General features: G+C 47.9%; 1 protein-coding gene across 1 annotated transcript in view; it reads left to right on the forward strand.

Moving 5' to 3' along the window:
- ST7L (suppression of tumorigenicity 7 like) overlaps positions 1-14,186 on the forward strand; it is a 196,750-nt gene that overhangs the window by 3,379 nt on the left and 179,185 nt on the right. The window contains exon 2 of the mRNA XM_073667182.1: positions 6,994-7,076. Within this exon, the coding sequence (XP_073523283.1) occupies positions 6,994-7,076 (83 nt within the window). The remainder of the gene's footprint in view (positions 1-6,993; positions 7,077-14,186) is intronic.

The raw sequence follows: 14,186 nt of genomic DNA on the forward strand, positions 1-14,186 counted from the left end.
ATCAAGAGAAATGTCTCTCAGTATAGGGAACCTGACAGCCCCCCATGCCTCCAACCCACCAGCATTTGTAGATTTGTTGTTAAATACTTTATCTAACCAGCCCTCTAGAGTGTTTGTCACCTAAATACATGTTTTAAAAAGTCTGACTAGCCCTTTGACTAGTTGATCGGGCGTTGGTTTCCCCAGACTTGTTGTAGGCGTGATAACAATTCGCAAGAGCCGGCGTCATTGACAGCTCTGCAAATCTCGCAGATGCGCCCGGCTTTCTTCGGCCACGTCATTGTGCCTCTAAAGCTGGGTGTACGCTTCCCAACTTCAGGGACGCTCCGCACATGAAGAAGATGGGGCATTGAACAACAAATATGCCAATGCTGGTGGGTTGGAGGGCATGGGGGACCTGTCGAGTTTCCTTGAAAGGGAATCTGTCACTAGATTTTGCCTCCTAATCTGAGAGCAGCATAATGTAGAGCTAGAGACCCTGATTCCAGTGATGTGTCACTTACTGGGCTACTTAGTGTAAATTTGATAAAATCACTGTTTTATCAGCAGGGGCTTATTACTAGAGGACTAGTAAACCTGCCATATAGTCCTCCATATTCATGAGCTCTGTATAATCTCTCTTTCACCACTGATTAGCAGCTTCCTGCCTATGCACAGTGTACACAAAAAGCTGCCAATCAGTGGTGTGGGCGGGGTTATACAGAGCTCAGCGTTCAAGAGCTGTTCCATCTGCAGCAAGCACCCCAGTAAGTGATGCATTGCTGGAATCAGGGTCTCTGCTCCTACATCATGGTGTTATCAGATGGGGTAACAAAAACCCAGTGCCAAATTCCATTTACTTTCCCACAATGAGTTTTTGGTGAGAAAGTGGATGGGATGTATAGGAATCTCATACCCCGTGCTGAATAAGCTGACCTGCGGTGCGTGTCTGATGGCCGTATCACGTGAATTCCTCTTGCGGGACGCTGAGTTTTATGTGCGGATTTCCCCCATAGATTTGCATTAGATGTGGACGATCTGCAGATAAAGCATAGAAAACACACGACTGGATCACTAAAGTTTTATCAATGACAAATACCAGGAAGCATCAAAAACAAAACATAATATATTTCACTAAGAAACAAAAACCTCAGAGTCAAAAATGTGATAAAATGCATGTAAAATAAAAAAGGCACCTGATAGGTGTAGAAAATCCGCAACACTGAAATCCCCAAATACTCGTTGTGGGAACGGAGCTTTATTACTCTGTAGGGTGCAGATTTCTATATCCACTGCTGCAGATTCTTATGGTGTAAGGCCTCATTCAGACGTGGGGGATTTTTTTTTTTTGTATGTAAAAATTGCCTGCTTAGTATCAGTGTGTGGTCAGCCTGTCAGTTTTTATTACCAGTGTTTCACCAGTTTTTGGTCGGGTCCAGAAGGGCGTATTTCATGGTCCGTAAACAGGTGACAATTTTCAGACTGATCAGCAGCTCTGACCCCAAGTTCCAGCCTCATAAGTGTCTATAAGGCTGTAAATTCGGGTCAGTAATGAAGCATATGGGGACGCTGCTCGGGTTGTGGACCTATTTTACTATTCTATTTCACATCACTTTGTGCCCCCTGCTGTTTTATTTGTAATATTGCACCCTCTATGTCTGTCACCAAAAATGTTTTTTTGTTTCAATGTACTTGGTGCATTTATGTAAAGTGGCGCAGTCATCAGACTCCGCAGCCGCCTTATGGTATGGGGACGGGCACACCAGCTGTAGTGTGGGGGGCACAAGTGTCAGTAGTTTGTCCCCTATAACAGCCGACAGCTCGGCCCTGGTAATGCCAGTCCTCTCCTACTCCCCATTTGCCACCAGCTGCTTTGAGAAAGACCAAAGAAGGGTCAAAACCTTACATTATGGCACCTTCTACACACGCTTCAATTTATTTTTTGATCAAGCCTGTGAAAAACGAGCCAATCGGAGAAAATGAAAGCAGCAGAAATACTGGCGTCTGTCTGATGGCAGCGCTGAGAATACACAGAACCATTGTATTCATGAGGTGAGCGCCCCCACCTGTCTCTCCAGTGACTCGCAGGCGGCTGGGTGCGTGCTGTCGAGCAGCCTGGCAATCACGTGTCATTCACATTCATCAGTGTTTGCTCAGTTATTATTATCAGTGATTTTCTGATATGCAGAAGAGAAAAAACCACTTCTACCCATTCCCATGTTAATAATGGACAGCACACGGATGGCAATGTGAGATCCACCGACTTGTAGGGGTAATTCTGACCTGTGACTTGGATCAAAAACAGATGTCTCCTTTTTTTTTTTTTTCTTTTGCTGACCGCTTGGTCCACATGGATAGAACGAGTATGGGAAAAACGGGTGTCTGAGTGAGGACTCGCACCTCCATCAGATAAGCATATACCTGTTCTAGTCGGTGGGGTTGATAACATGTCTGGATATTTTTGCAGACTGAGTGTGATCTGGTTTTGATCCACGTTACAGATCAAAATTACCCATACAAGTCTATGGGTCTGTGACAATCATGGACTGCACTCGGATGGCATCAGCGTGTAATCCGTGTGCTGTCCATGATTAATATTGCAATGGATAGGAGAAGCTTTGTCATTTATCCATACGTGAATATCACTGATGGTAAAAACTGACACCTGGATCAACACTGATGAGACTCCGATACAAAACACTGGGGAAACTTGGACTGTGCGGCCTTGGGGCTCATTTAGACATCAGATTTTCTCATACAACTGCTACTTTGTGTTTTTCACGGATAGCTCTTGTACCTATGATAGCCTATGGGACTGTTTACATGTCTGATTTTTTTCCTCTGAGAGAAGCACGGAGACATGTCCGATTATCGATCCGAGTGACGCCAATGCATGCCCGTGGGTTTGTGAAAAAATTGGACAGCACTCGGTTGCTATTCATGTACTGTCTGCTTTTCTCTGACTGATAGGAGAAGCTGGAGAAACTGCCATCAGGTTTCTTTTTCATTCAGGAAAAACTGACCAAACTCTGATGACACTGATAAACACTGATGAAACTTGGAATGTTTTCACATTCACAAAAAATCACTGACATCTGAATGAGGCCTTCGAGTACGTGGCCACGATCAGGAGCCGCTGCGTGTTATACTGCGTCAGACCAGCAGCGTCCAGATGTTACAGCATAGTGGATGGGATATCTAGAAATCCCATGTCCTCTAAGGGTCTCTCTGCACCTGCGGATCACCCGCTCACACGGACATGCGGTGCTCATTTGCATAATGAGGGCGGAAGTGGTGCGGCTGTTCTGCAGCGTCAGGGCCGCAGCGGCTCCGGATCGTGGGCACATACCCTTAGAGTGAGAAGATGGAAGCTCACCTTTCATAAATGCTCCAGATCAGACCTTGTCTAAGTGCGGACCGAGGCAGTCGGGAGGCTGAAAACACTGGCCTACTTTGTGGCTGCCCTCCCCCACCCGGCATCCCAGATTGACAGCTCTCTGCATCCTGAGGATGCAAATAGCGGTGAATATAATGGTGGAGGACAGAGCCATCGGCTCCTTCTTCCATCACAGCATCGTATCAGTGCATACAGCGAAGACCGGAGCAGAGCGTCGAGGGAATGGGAGCAAGGTGAGAATGTGGGTTTTTGTTGTATAACGTGTGTCTGTATATGGGGCGGGTATGTGAGGGCTCATACTGCATGTAGGGAGGCTATGTGGGGGTCAAACTTTATATGTGGGGGCTTTATTTATTTTGCCATACATGAAAATTACTGATAAAACACTGGTAAAAACTGACACACGGACCAAATACTGATGAGAATCTGATCCAAAACACTGATGAACAACAATTTCTGTTTTACCTACAAGAAAGATCCCTGCTGTCTGAATGAGGCCCAATTGTGACTGATTTAATTGCATCTTCTCTGCAGGTTGCACTAATTGAGACGTGTGGAGGATCCTGTCTCTATAGCAGACCTTTGTACAATACTTTCTTGAAACCAATTTGTATTTGTTACTGGTTTTAGACCTTATTCAGACTTCTGTGATTTTTTAAGTACGCAAAAAACGTTTCGTGTTTCATCAGTGTCTGGTCAATGTGCCAGTTTTTACCATTAGTGTCTCAATAAATAAATGACAAAGCTTCTCCTGCCGTCTACAGTGTTGATGACGGACTGTACACTGATGCCATCCGCGTGCCGTGCACAACAGAACGCGTATCTGACAATGCCCTGCATTTACTAAAGGAAAAACGCAGCAAGAATGCTGGGTGTGAACACTTTCTACGGCCATATTTCCATATTGCATCAACGTTGGTTGTGTTTTTCTGTGTGGAAAACCCAGAATGTGTAATAGTTCAAAGAAAGCTGATGTAATTTCATGAAAACTCCTAGAAGGGAAAATCAATGCAATGTGCCTAAAGGTCTTTCTATGAGGTCAGGTAAATTGCCTATAATGAGTGCTAGTCAATGATATTATTAATTTTTAAAGCACCATTAATTCAATGGTCCTATACATGTGAAAAAGGGTTGGTATACAAAATACATATATAAATGACAATGAACAGACTAACAGTGTCAGACTGGTGCAGAAGGTGAGAGGACCCTGTCCTCATGGGCTTAAAAATGACAGGGTGATGGTTGAAGGAGACAGTAGTTCGGGAGGTTCAGCTTCAGCTCTGGGTGGTGGTGAGGTGACAGTCGGGTTATTGCAGGCTGTAGCTTTCCTGAAGAGATGAGTTTTCAGGTTCCGTCTGAAGGTTCAAAATATGGGAGACAATCGGACATTTTGGGGTACTGAATTCCGGAGAATGGGTGATGCTTGGGAAAAATCTTACAGGCAATTGGGTGACGAATGTATGAGAGTGGAGGAGAGAAGAAGGTCTTGTGAGGACCGATGAATACGTTTCTATCGAATACGGATGCATCTGAGGAAGAAGTTGGATCAACTCCAAAACAAGTAATACAATAAAATCTCTTCATCCACTGGCAGCGCCCGGAATATCCTGCAAGTTTTTTCTGATTTTCATGTGAAGATTACGTTATAGATTATTGTCAGCAAGTTGTTAGTAATTTTGGTTTTGGTAATTTCAGTGGGGTGGTGGAGATGGAAGCTGGATTGTAAATTGTTGGATGAGAGTTCTCGGGAGGAAAGTTCAATGTGGAAGTTTTATTCAAGCAGTTTTGAAGACAAAGGGAGTAGTGATATGGGGCGATAGCTGAATGTAGAGGTTGGGTTAAGGGATGGCTGTCACTAGTGTGTCAGATGTAACGGACAGTTGCTCTGCAGCTGGCTGCAGAAGGTCACTTCATTTGGCATTACAGACGCCTTCTTAAATCTTTTTACTTTATGACCTAGCGGCTACCTCCCTCCTTCTCTGATTGACACCCTGGTCTGGGTGTTTAAATACTTTCAGTTTGCTGCAGGGAGTCGCCGGTGATATTCACATATCCGCTCTTGAAAGCTTGTAGCTATTGCAGTCGGTTTACTTCCTCTCTGGTGTTTTGGAGGACATTTGGTGTAATCTCTCTGCAGTCTGCTCAAGCTAAATTTCTTCCCCTGTGTTAGTCTCGGCGATTAGTGTGGAACCAATATAGGGACAGTAGGGGAGGCTGGGTGTTATTAGATCAGCCTAGGAGTCTCTACTCCCCCTTTCCCTAGTGTCTGGGCTCTCTTTCCCTCATCCCTTTGTGTTGCACTTAGTCTTTCCAACACTGTGCGTGACATTGGCTTCTTCACGATGGACATGATTGTTGCATGTTTGAAAGAAGGGAAGACAGCAGAAATTATTGGTAGGATGAAAAAATGGGTTAGGGCTCGGATATACAGGATGGTGAGGTAGAGGAGGTGGGATGGGATGGGATGGGGTCAAGTGCACAAGTGGTGAGGTATGATTTGGCAAGAAAATGAGTAAGTTTTTCTTCAGTGATGGTGGAAAGGTAGGTTATGGGGGAAGGGCATTGGTCTGTTATATGGATGGGTTGTGGTGTGGAACCCTAAAGCTTTGTCTGATCTGGTCACTCTTGTTTTTGAAATGTGAGGCAAAGTCTTCTGCAGAAATGAGGGATTTGAGAAGGGACAGTGGTGGACGAAGAAGGGAATTGAAAGTGCTGAATAATTGTTTAGGTTTGTGTGATAGAGAAGATACGAGAGTTAGGAAGTATTCTTGTTCAGCAGAAGTGAGGGCCAAATTGAATGTGAAACGAGTTTGTTTGTATGTGATAAAGTCTTCCTGTGATTGTACTCTTTTTTCCAGTGCCGCTCTGCTACTCTGGACTCTTGATGTAGTTTTTTTGTGGGGCTGGTGTGTCAAGGTTGTCCATGGATTTGTTGTCTTCTGCTATGCAAGAGAAGGGCAACTGAGTCAACAGCTAATGCTATCGTTAGAAAGGAGAAGACCCAGTCTTCCACCATGTTTATTGCTAGGGCGTGAAGTGAAGGCCACCATAACACAGTGCAGCGGGTGAGCCCCAAGAAGAATAGATTGCAAGAACTAGATGTAATGATGTTTGTTACGGGTGGAGCAGGCGTTCCATAGTGGGGCGCTGGAGCTGGGACAAAGTGATATAGGAAGTTTTTAAGCTTGAAACACAGTAACCTTGTATATTTTCCATTACAATCGTTGGGTAGATGGCAGCTTTCACGAGCGGATTAGCTCTGACAATAAATGCGATCAATGACAAACTAGAGAATTATCAATGGCTGCACATGTTTACACTGGGCAGTGATTGGCAACCATTGTTCCGGCCACCATTGGCCGTATAAGCTTCTAGAAATACACAAATCTTACTTACTTCAGCAAGAATAAAATTCCTAAAGGCCAAAACAAATGGAGAAGAAATGTACATATTCATTTATTGCAGATTTTAGATTTCGCCGTGTGATCCTTTTATGATTATATGTCTGGTAAATAAATATGCAAATTTGTTTTTTTTTTTTAACAAAATGACCCCACTGCAACATAGACTCAACCCATATCGAATTCTCTATTAATCTGATTTGTCTTCTGTTTCAGTGACTGGATTCATTAACACACTGACCCCAAAATTCTATGTTGCGCTTACTGGAACATCATCCCTCATATCTGGGTTAATATTGGTAGGTATAATTTGTACTGAACTTTATAGTGTAACTTGGAAAATGCACCATCAAGAATAATTACAAAGCCAAGTTCACACTAAAAGGGGTTGTCCATAACAATATTGATAACCTGTTCACTTCAATGGGAACTGAGCTGCAGTACAGTACCTGAAAATGGACACTACACGGTGTATCGAGCTGTGTTCTTCCGGCTCTGTACACTGTTTACTTCCAGTGGCCACGGGAACTGCTAACAGTTAAGTGATGGGTGTACAGTATGTCTGATACCCCCTTCCACCTGATATTGTTGGCCTATCCTAAAGATAGCTCTTTTGTGTTGCAGTCATTGACACTCCTTTTAAAGGGATATTTGGGACTTTAAAAAAATGTGCCTAAGCACTAACAGGCATTAAGTTGCTATCTACCTGCCTGTTGTGCCCGGCGCCGTTCTCTGTCAGCACAGAGTGGTCACAGACTTCCGCTGATGTCACATCAACAGAGCGGCTGTTTTTTTTCCAGTTGACAGGACGGGACTACTGGGGTCATGCTGATTGACAGCCTCCTCTCCACTGCCTAATGGGGGGAAGCTGGCTGTCAATCAGCATGACCCCAGTAGTCCTTTCCTGTCGACAGGAAGAGAAACTCCTGACAGCGAGCAGCTGAATCTCTGGCAGGAGTGGTCAGTGACCGGCGCTGGGTACAACTAGATGCCTGTTAATGCTTAGGCACATATTTTTTAAAGTCCCGGATATCTTCTTTAATGACGGTTGTGTGGCAAAACTTTGCAGGTGTTAAAAAGAAGTAGTTCTAGGTAATTTTAGATTTTCTTCTGTAGGACACATTTGTTGTACAGCTTCCACTTGATTTCTTTGAAATTGCAAAGGTAAAAGATTTATAACAAAAAATGCCTTCTCAGGCAACTCTTATCCACTGTACAGGTAATAACTGCTGGATGAATGTAAATTTCTCCACTGGTACCTTGTATGATCTCCCCTGGCTGCAGACCATCACCAGTAGCAGCTGAAAGGAGCAGCAAGCACCCATGTAAGACTATGGCATTAGGGAAGTGAAAATAAAACAGTGTTGCACTGCGCCCTGCTATCTCAGCCCCCTAGACTTTGGATAGGGCCTGCCTGTTGCGACCTGGCGCTAAGCTCTACTGCTCCTGTCTGCTGTCTTGTGTCCGTGGATAGAGCAGTAGTGGGCATGTGCGACCTGCCGCTAAGCTTTACTACTCCTGTCTGCTCTCTAGTGTCAGTGGATAGAGGACTAGTGGGCATGTGCGACCTGCCGCTAAGCTTTACTACTCCTAGTCTGCTGTCTAGTGTCTGTGGATAGAGCAGCAGTGGGCATAGACGACCTACCGCTAAGCTCTACTGCTCCTGTCTGCCCTCTTGTGTCCGTGGATAGAGCAGTAGTGTGCATATGCGACCTGCCTCTAAGCTCTACTGCTCCTGTCTGCTGTCTTGTGTCCGTGGATAGAGCAGTAGTGGGCATGTGCGACCTGCCGCTAAGCTCTACTACTCCTGTCTGCTGTCTAGTGTCAGTGGATAGAGCAGCAGTGGGCATAGGCGACCTGCCGCTAAGCTCTACTGCTCCTGTCTGCCCTCTTGTGTCCGTGGATAGAGCAGTAGTGGGCATGTGCGACCTGCCGCTAAGCTCTACTGCTCCTGTCTGCCCTCTTGTGTCCGTGGATAGAGCAGTAATGGGCGTGTGTGACCTGCTGCTAAGCTGTACTGCTCCTGTCTGCTGTCTTGTGTCCGTGGATAGAGCAGTAATGGACTTGTGCGACCTACCGCTAAGCTCTACTACTCCTCTCTGCTGTCTTGTGTCCGTGGATAGAGCAGTAATGGGCGTGTGCGACCTGCCGCTAAGCTCTACTGCTCCTGTCTGCCCTCTTGTGTCCGTGGATAGAGCAGTAATGGACTTGTGCGACCTACCGCTAAGCTCTACTACTCCTCTCTGCTGTCTTGTGTCCGTGGATAGAGCAGTAATGGGCGTGTGCGACCTGCCGCTAAGCTCTACTGCTCCTGTCTGCTGTCTTGTGTCCGTGGATAGAGCAGTAATGGGTGTGTGCGACCTGCCGCTAAGCTCTACTGCTCCTGTCTGCTGTCTTCTGTCAGTGGATAGAGCAGTAGTGGGCATGTGCGACCTGCCGCTAAGCTCTACTGCTCCTGTTTGCTGTCTTGTGTCTGTGGATAGAGCAGTAATGGGTGTGTGCGACCTGCCGCTAAGCTCTACTGCTCCTGTCTGCTGTCTTGTGTCTGTGGATAGAGCAGTAATGGGTGTGTGCGACCTGCCGCTAAGCTCTACTGCTCCTGTCTGCTGTCTTGTGTCATTGGATAGAGCAGTAGTGGGCATGTGCGACCTGCCACTGAGCTCTACTGCTCCTGTCTGCTGTCTTGTGTCCGTGGATAGAGCAGTAGTGGGCATGTGCGACCTGCCGCTAAGCTCTACTGCTCCTGTCTGCTGTCTTGTGTCCGTGGATAGAGCAGTAATGGGTGTGTGCGACCTGCCGCTAAGCTCTACTGCTCCTGTCTGCCCTCTTGTGTCAGTGGATAGAGCAGTAGTGGGCATGTGCGACCTGCCGCTAAGCTCTACTGCTCCTGTCTGCTGTCTTGTGTCCGTGGATAGAGCAGTAATGGGTGTGTGCGACCTGCCGCTAAGCTCTACTGCTCCTGTCTGCTGTCTTCTGTCAGTGGATAGAGCAGTAGTGGGCATGTGCGACCTGCCGCTAAGCTCTACTGCTCCTGTTTGCTGTCTTGTGTCTGTGGATAGAGCAGTAATGGGTGTGTGCGACCTGCCGCTAAGCTCTACTGCTCCTGTCTGCTGTCTTGTGTCTGTGGATAGAGCAGTAATGGGTGTGTGCGACCTGCCGCTAAGCTCTACTGCTCCTGTCTGCTGTCTTGTGTCTGTGGACAGAGCAATAGTGGGCATGTGCAACCTGCCACTAAGCTCTACTGCTCCTGTCTGCTGTCTTATGTCTGTGGATAGAGCAGTAGTGGGCATGTGCGACCTGCCGCTAAGCTCTACTGCTCCTGTCTGCTGTCTTGTGTCAGTGGATAGAGCAGTAGTGGGCATGTACGACCTGCCACTGAGCTCTACTGCTCCTGTCTGCTGTCTTGTGTCCGTGGATAGAGCAGTAGTGGGCATGTGCGACCTGCCGCTAAGCTCTACTGCTCCTGTCTGCTGTCTTGTGTCCATGGATAGAGCAGTAGTGGGCATGTGCGACCTGCCACTGAGCTCTACTGCTCCTGTCTGCTGTCTTGTGTCTGTGGACAGAGCAGTAGTGGGCATGTGCGACCTGCCGCTAAGCTCTGCTGTCTTGTGTCTGTGGACAGAGCAGTAGTGGGCATGTGCGACCTGCCGCTAAGCTCTACTGCTCCTGTCTGCTGTCTTGTGTCCATGGATAGAGCAGTAGTGGGCATGTGCGACCTGCCGCTAAGCTCTACTGCTCCTCTCTGCTGTCTTGTGTCTGTGGACAGAGCAGTAGTGGGCATGTGTGACCTGCCGCTAAGCTCTACTGCTCCTCTCTGCTGTCTTGTGTCTGTGGACAGAGCAGTAGTGGGCATGTGCAACCTGCCACTAAGCTCTACTGCTCCTGTCTGCTGTCTTATGTCTGTGGATAGAGCAGTAGTGGGCATGTGCGACCTGCCGCTAAGCTCTACTGCTCCTGTCTGCTGTCTTGTGTCCATGGATAGAGCAGTAGTGGGCATGTGCGACCTGCCGCTAAGCTCTACTGCTCCTGTCTGCTGTCTTGTGTCTGTGGACAGAGCAGTAGTGGGCATGTGCGACCTGCCGCTAAGCTCTACTGCTCCTGTCTGCTGTCTTGTGTCCATGGATAGAGCAGTAGTGGGCATGTGCGACCTGCCGCTAAGCTCTACTGCTCCTCTCTGCTGTCTTGTGTCTGTGGACAGAGCAGTAGTGGGCATGTGCGACCTGCCGCTAAGCTCTACTGCTCCTCTCTGCTGTCTTGTGTCTGTGGACAGAGCAGTAGTGGGCATGTGCGACCTGCCGCTAAGCTCTACTGCTCCTCTCTGCTGTCTTGTGTCTGTGGACAGAGCAGTAGTGGGCATGTGCGACCTGCCGCTAAGCTCTACTGCTCCTCTCTGCTGTCTTGTGTCCATGGATAGAGCAGTAGTGGGCATGTGCGACCTGCCGCTAAGCTCTACTGCTCCTCTCTGCTGTCTTGTGTCTGTGGACAGAGCAGTAGTGGGCATGTGCGACCTGCCGCTAAGCTCTACTGCTCCTGTCTGCTGTCTTGTGTCTGTGGACAGAGCAATAGTGGGCATGTGCAACCTGCCACTAAGCTCTACTGCTCCTGTCTGCTGTCTTATGTCTGTGGATAGAGCAGTAGTGGGCATGTGCGACCTGCCGCTAAGCTCTACTGCTCCTGTCTGCTGTCTTGTGTCAGTGGATAGAGCAGTAGTGGGCATGTGCGACCTGCCACTGAGCTCTACTGCTCCTGTCTGCTGTCTTGTGTCCGTGGATAGAGCAGTAGTGGGCATGTGCGACCAGCCGCTAAGCTCTACTGCTCCTGTCTGCTGTCTTGTGTCTGTGGATAGAGCAGTAGTGGGCATGTGCGACCTGCCGCTAAGCTCTACTGCTCCTCTCTGCTGTCTTGTGTCTGTGGACAGAGCAGTAGTGGGCATGTGCGACCTGCCGCTAAGCTCTACTGCTCCTCTCTGCTGTCTTGTGTCTGTGGACAGAGCAGTAGTGGGCATGTGCAACTTGCCACTAAGCTCTACTGCTCCTGTCTGCTGTCTTATGTCTGTGGATAGAGCAGTAGTGGGCATGTGCGACCTGCCGCTAAGCTCTACTGCTCCTGTCTGCTGTCTTATGTCTGTGGACAGAGCAGTAGTGGGCATGTGCGACCTGCCACTAAGCTCTACTGCTCCTGTCTGCTGTCTTGTGTCTGTGGACAGAGCAGTAGTGGGCATGTGCGACCTGCCACTAAGCTCTACTGCTCCTGTCTGCTGTCTTGTGTCCATTGATAGAGCAGTAGTGGGCATGTGCGACCTGCCGCTAAGCTCTACTGCTCCTCTCTGCTGTCTTGTGTCTGTGGACAGAGCAGTAGTGGGCATGTGCGACCTGCCGCTAAGCTCTACTGCTCCTCTCTGCTGTCTTGTGTCTGTGGACAGAGCAGTAGTGGGCATGTGCGACCTGCCGCTAAGCTCTACTGCTCCTCTCTGCTGTCTTGTGTCCATGGATAGAGCAGTAGTGGGCATGTGCGACCTGCCGCTAAGCTCTACTGCTCCTCTCTGCTGTCTTGTGTCTGTGGACAGAGCAATAGTGGGCATGTGCAACCTGCCACTAAGCTCTACTGCTCCTGTCTGCTGTCTTATGTCTGTGGATAGAGCAGTAGTGGGCATGTGCGACCTGCCGCTAAGCTCTACTGCTCCTGTCTGCTGTCTTGTATCAGTGGATAGAGCAGTAGTGGGCATGTGCGACCTGCCACTGAGCTCTACTGCTCCTGTCTGCTGTCTTGTGTCCGTGGATAGAGCAGTAGTGGGCATGTGCGACCTGCCGCTAAGCTCTACTGCTCCTGTCTGCTGTCTTGTGTCCATGGATAGAGCAGTAGTGGGCATGTGCGACCTGCCGCTAAGCTCTACTGCTCCTGTCTGCTGTCTTGTGTCTGTGGACAGAGCAGTAGTGGGCATGTGCGACCTGCCACTGAGCTCTACTGCTCCTGTCTGCTGTCTTGTGTCTGTGGACAGAGCAGTAGTGGGCATGTGCGACCTGCCGCTAAGCTCTACTGCTCCTGTCTGCTGTCTTGTGTCTGTGGACAGAGCAGTAGTGGGCATGTGCGACCTGCCGCTAAGCTCTACTGCTCCTGTCTGCTGTCTTGTGTCTGTGGACAGAGCAGTAGTGGGCATGTGCGACCTGCCGCTAAGCTCTACTGCTCCTGTCTGCTGTCTTGTGTCCGTGGATAGAGCAGTAGTGGGCATGTGCGACCTGCCACTGAGCTCTACTGCTCCTGTCTGCTGTCTTGTGTCCGTGGACAGAGCAGTAGTGGGCATGTGCGACCTGCCGCTAAGCTCTACTGCTCCTCTCTGCTGTCTTGTGTCTGTGGACAGAGCAGTAGTGGGCATGTGCGACCTGCCGCTAAGCTCTACTGCTCCTCTCTGCTGTCTTGTGTCTGTGGACAGAGCAGTAGTGGGCATGTGCGACCTGCCGCTAAGCTCTAATGCTCCTCTCTGCTGTCTTGTGTCCGGACCAGAACTAGAGACAAATTCCCACCAGTAACAAGTATCATCTCTCCAAATAGTTTAGGTTTTCATATGTCTGAAGCCTTTTGGAATGATACAGTCTAATAATCTTAATATTATAATTTAGCCATTATTTCTTTGTAGCTCAGATGAAATGATTTACCAGTAGTTATCTAGAAGGCCTCAAGGTGGCGCTTCATAACCAGAAACGAACAGCTTTCTTGTGGCTGATATTCTAAAGCTGGAGATAGTAAAAGACTATGGAGCCTTGTACTATTACACTTCAGTGGTAAGGAAGGCAATTCCAGGAGTCGGCAGGGTGTTTTAAGAAATGGGATGAACCTTTTTACATCACTCACATCAATAGAGACATTAAAAAAAAGCCTCTTCTTACCTCACTGTTCTCTAATGCCGTGAGTTTTCCTAGGCAATAGTTTTAGTTATAAGCCGATGAATGTAGAGCTTTGCTTTACATAGAGAATTCTGAGAGGTTCTGTTCTTCAGGGCTGTGGAGTTGGTACAAAATGGACCTACTCCTAAAATATATAATAAATTGGGTACATGAGTACAATGCAGGATGTGATGTAAATGTTTTCACAAGAATTTGAGAAAGTTATGAAATGTCCTATAAATGTCTATTCTGTTCCTGATCTAAGGATCTCGGCTTTTAGCTGAGATGAATCTGTGCTGCACTTTATGTACACGCTCAGTAGTGAGGCAGTGATATGAATCTGTGCTGCACTTTATGTACATGCTCAGTAGTGAGGCAGTGAGATGAATCTGTGCAGCACTTTATGTACACTCTCAGTAGTGAGGCAGTGAGATGAATCTGTGCTGCACTTTATGTACATGCTCAGTAGTGAGATGAATCTGTGCTGCACTTTATGTACACGCTCAGTAGAGAGGCAGTGGTATGAAT

Source organism: Phyllobates terribilis, unplaced genomic scaffold, assembly GCF_046119375.1.
Source record: "Phyllobates terribilis strain yellow unplaced genomic scaffold, ASM4611937v1 Scaffold_2__4_contigs__length_985480577, whole genome shotgun sequence".
In the NCBI taxonomy this organism is placed as follows: domain Eukaryota; kingdom Metazoa; phylum Chordata; class Amphibia; order Anura; family Dendrobatidae; genus Phyllobates; species Phyllobates terribilis.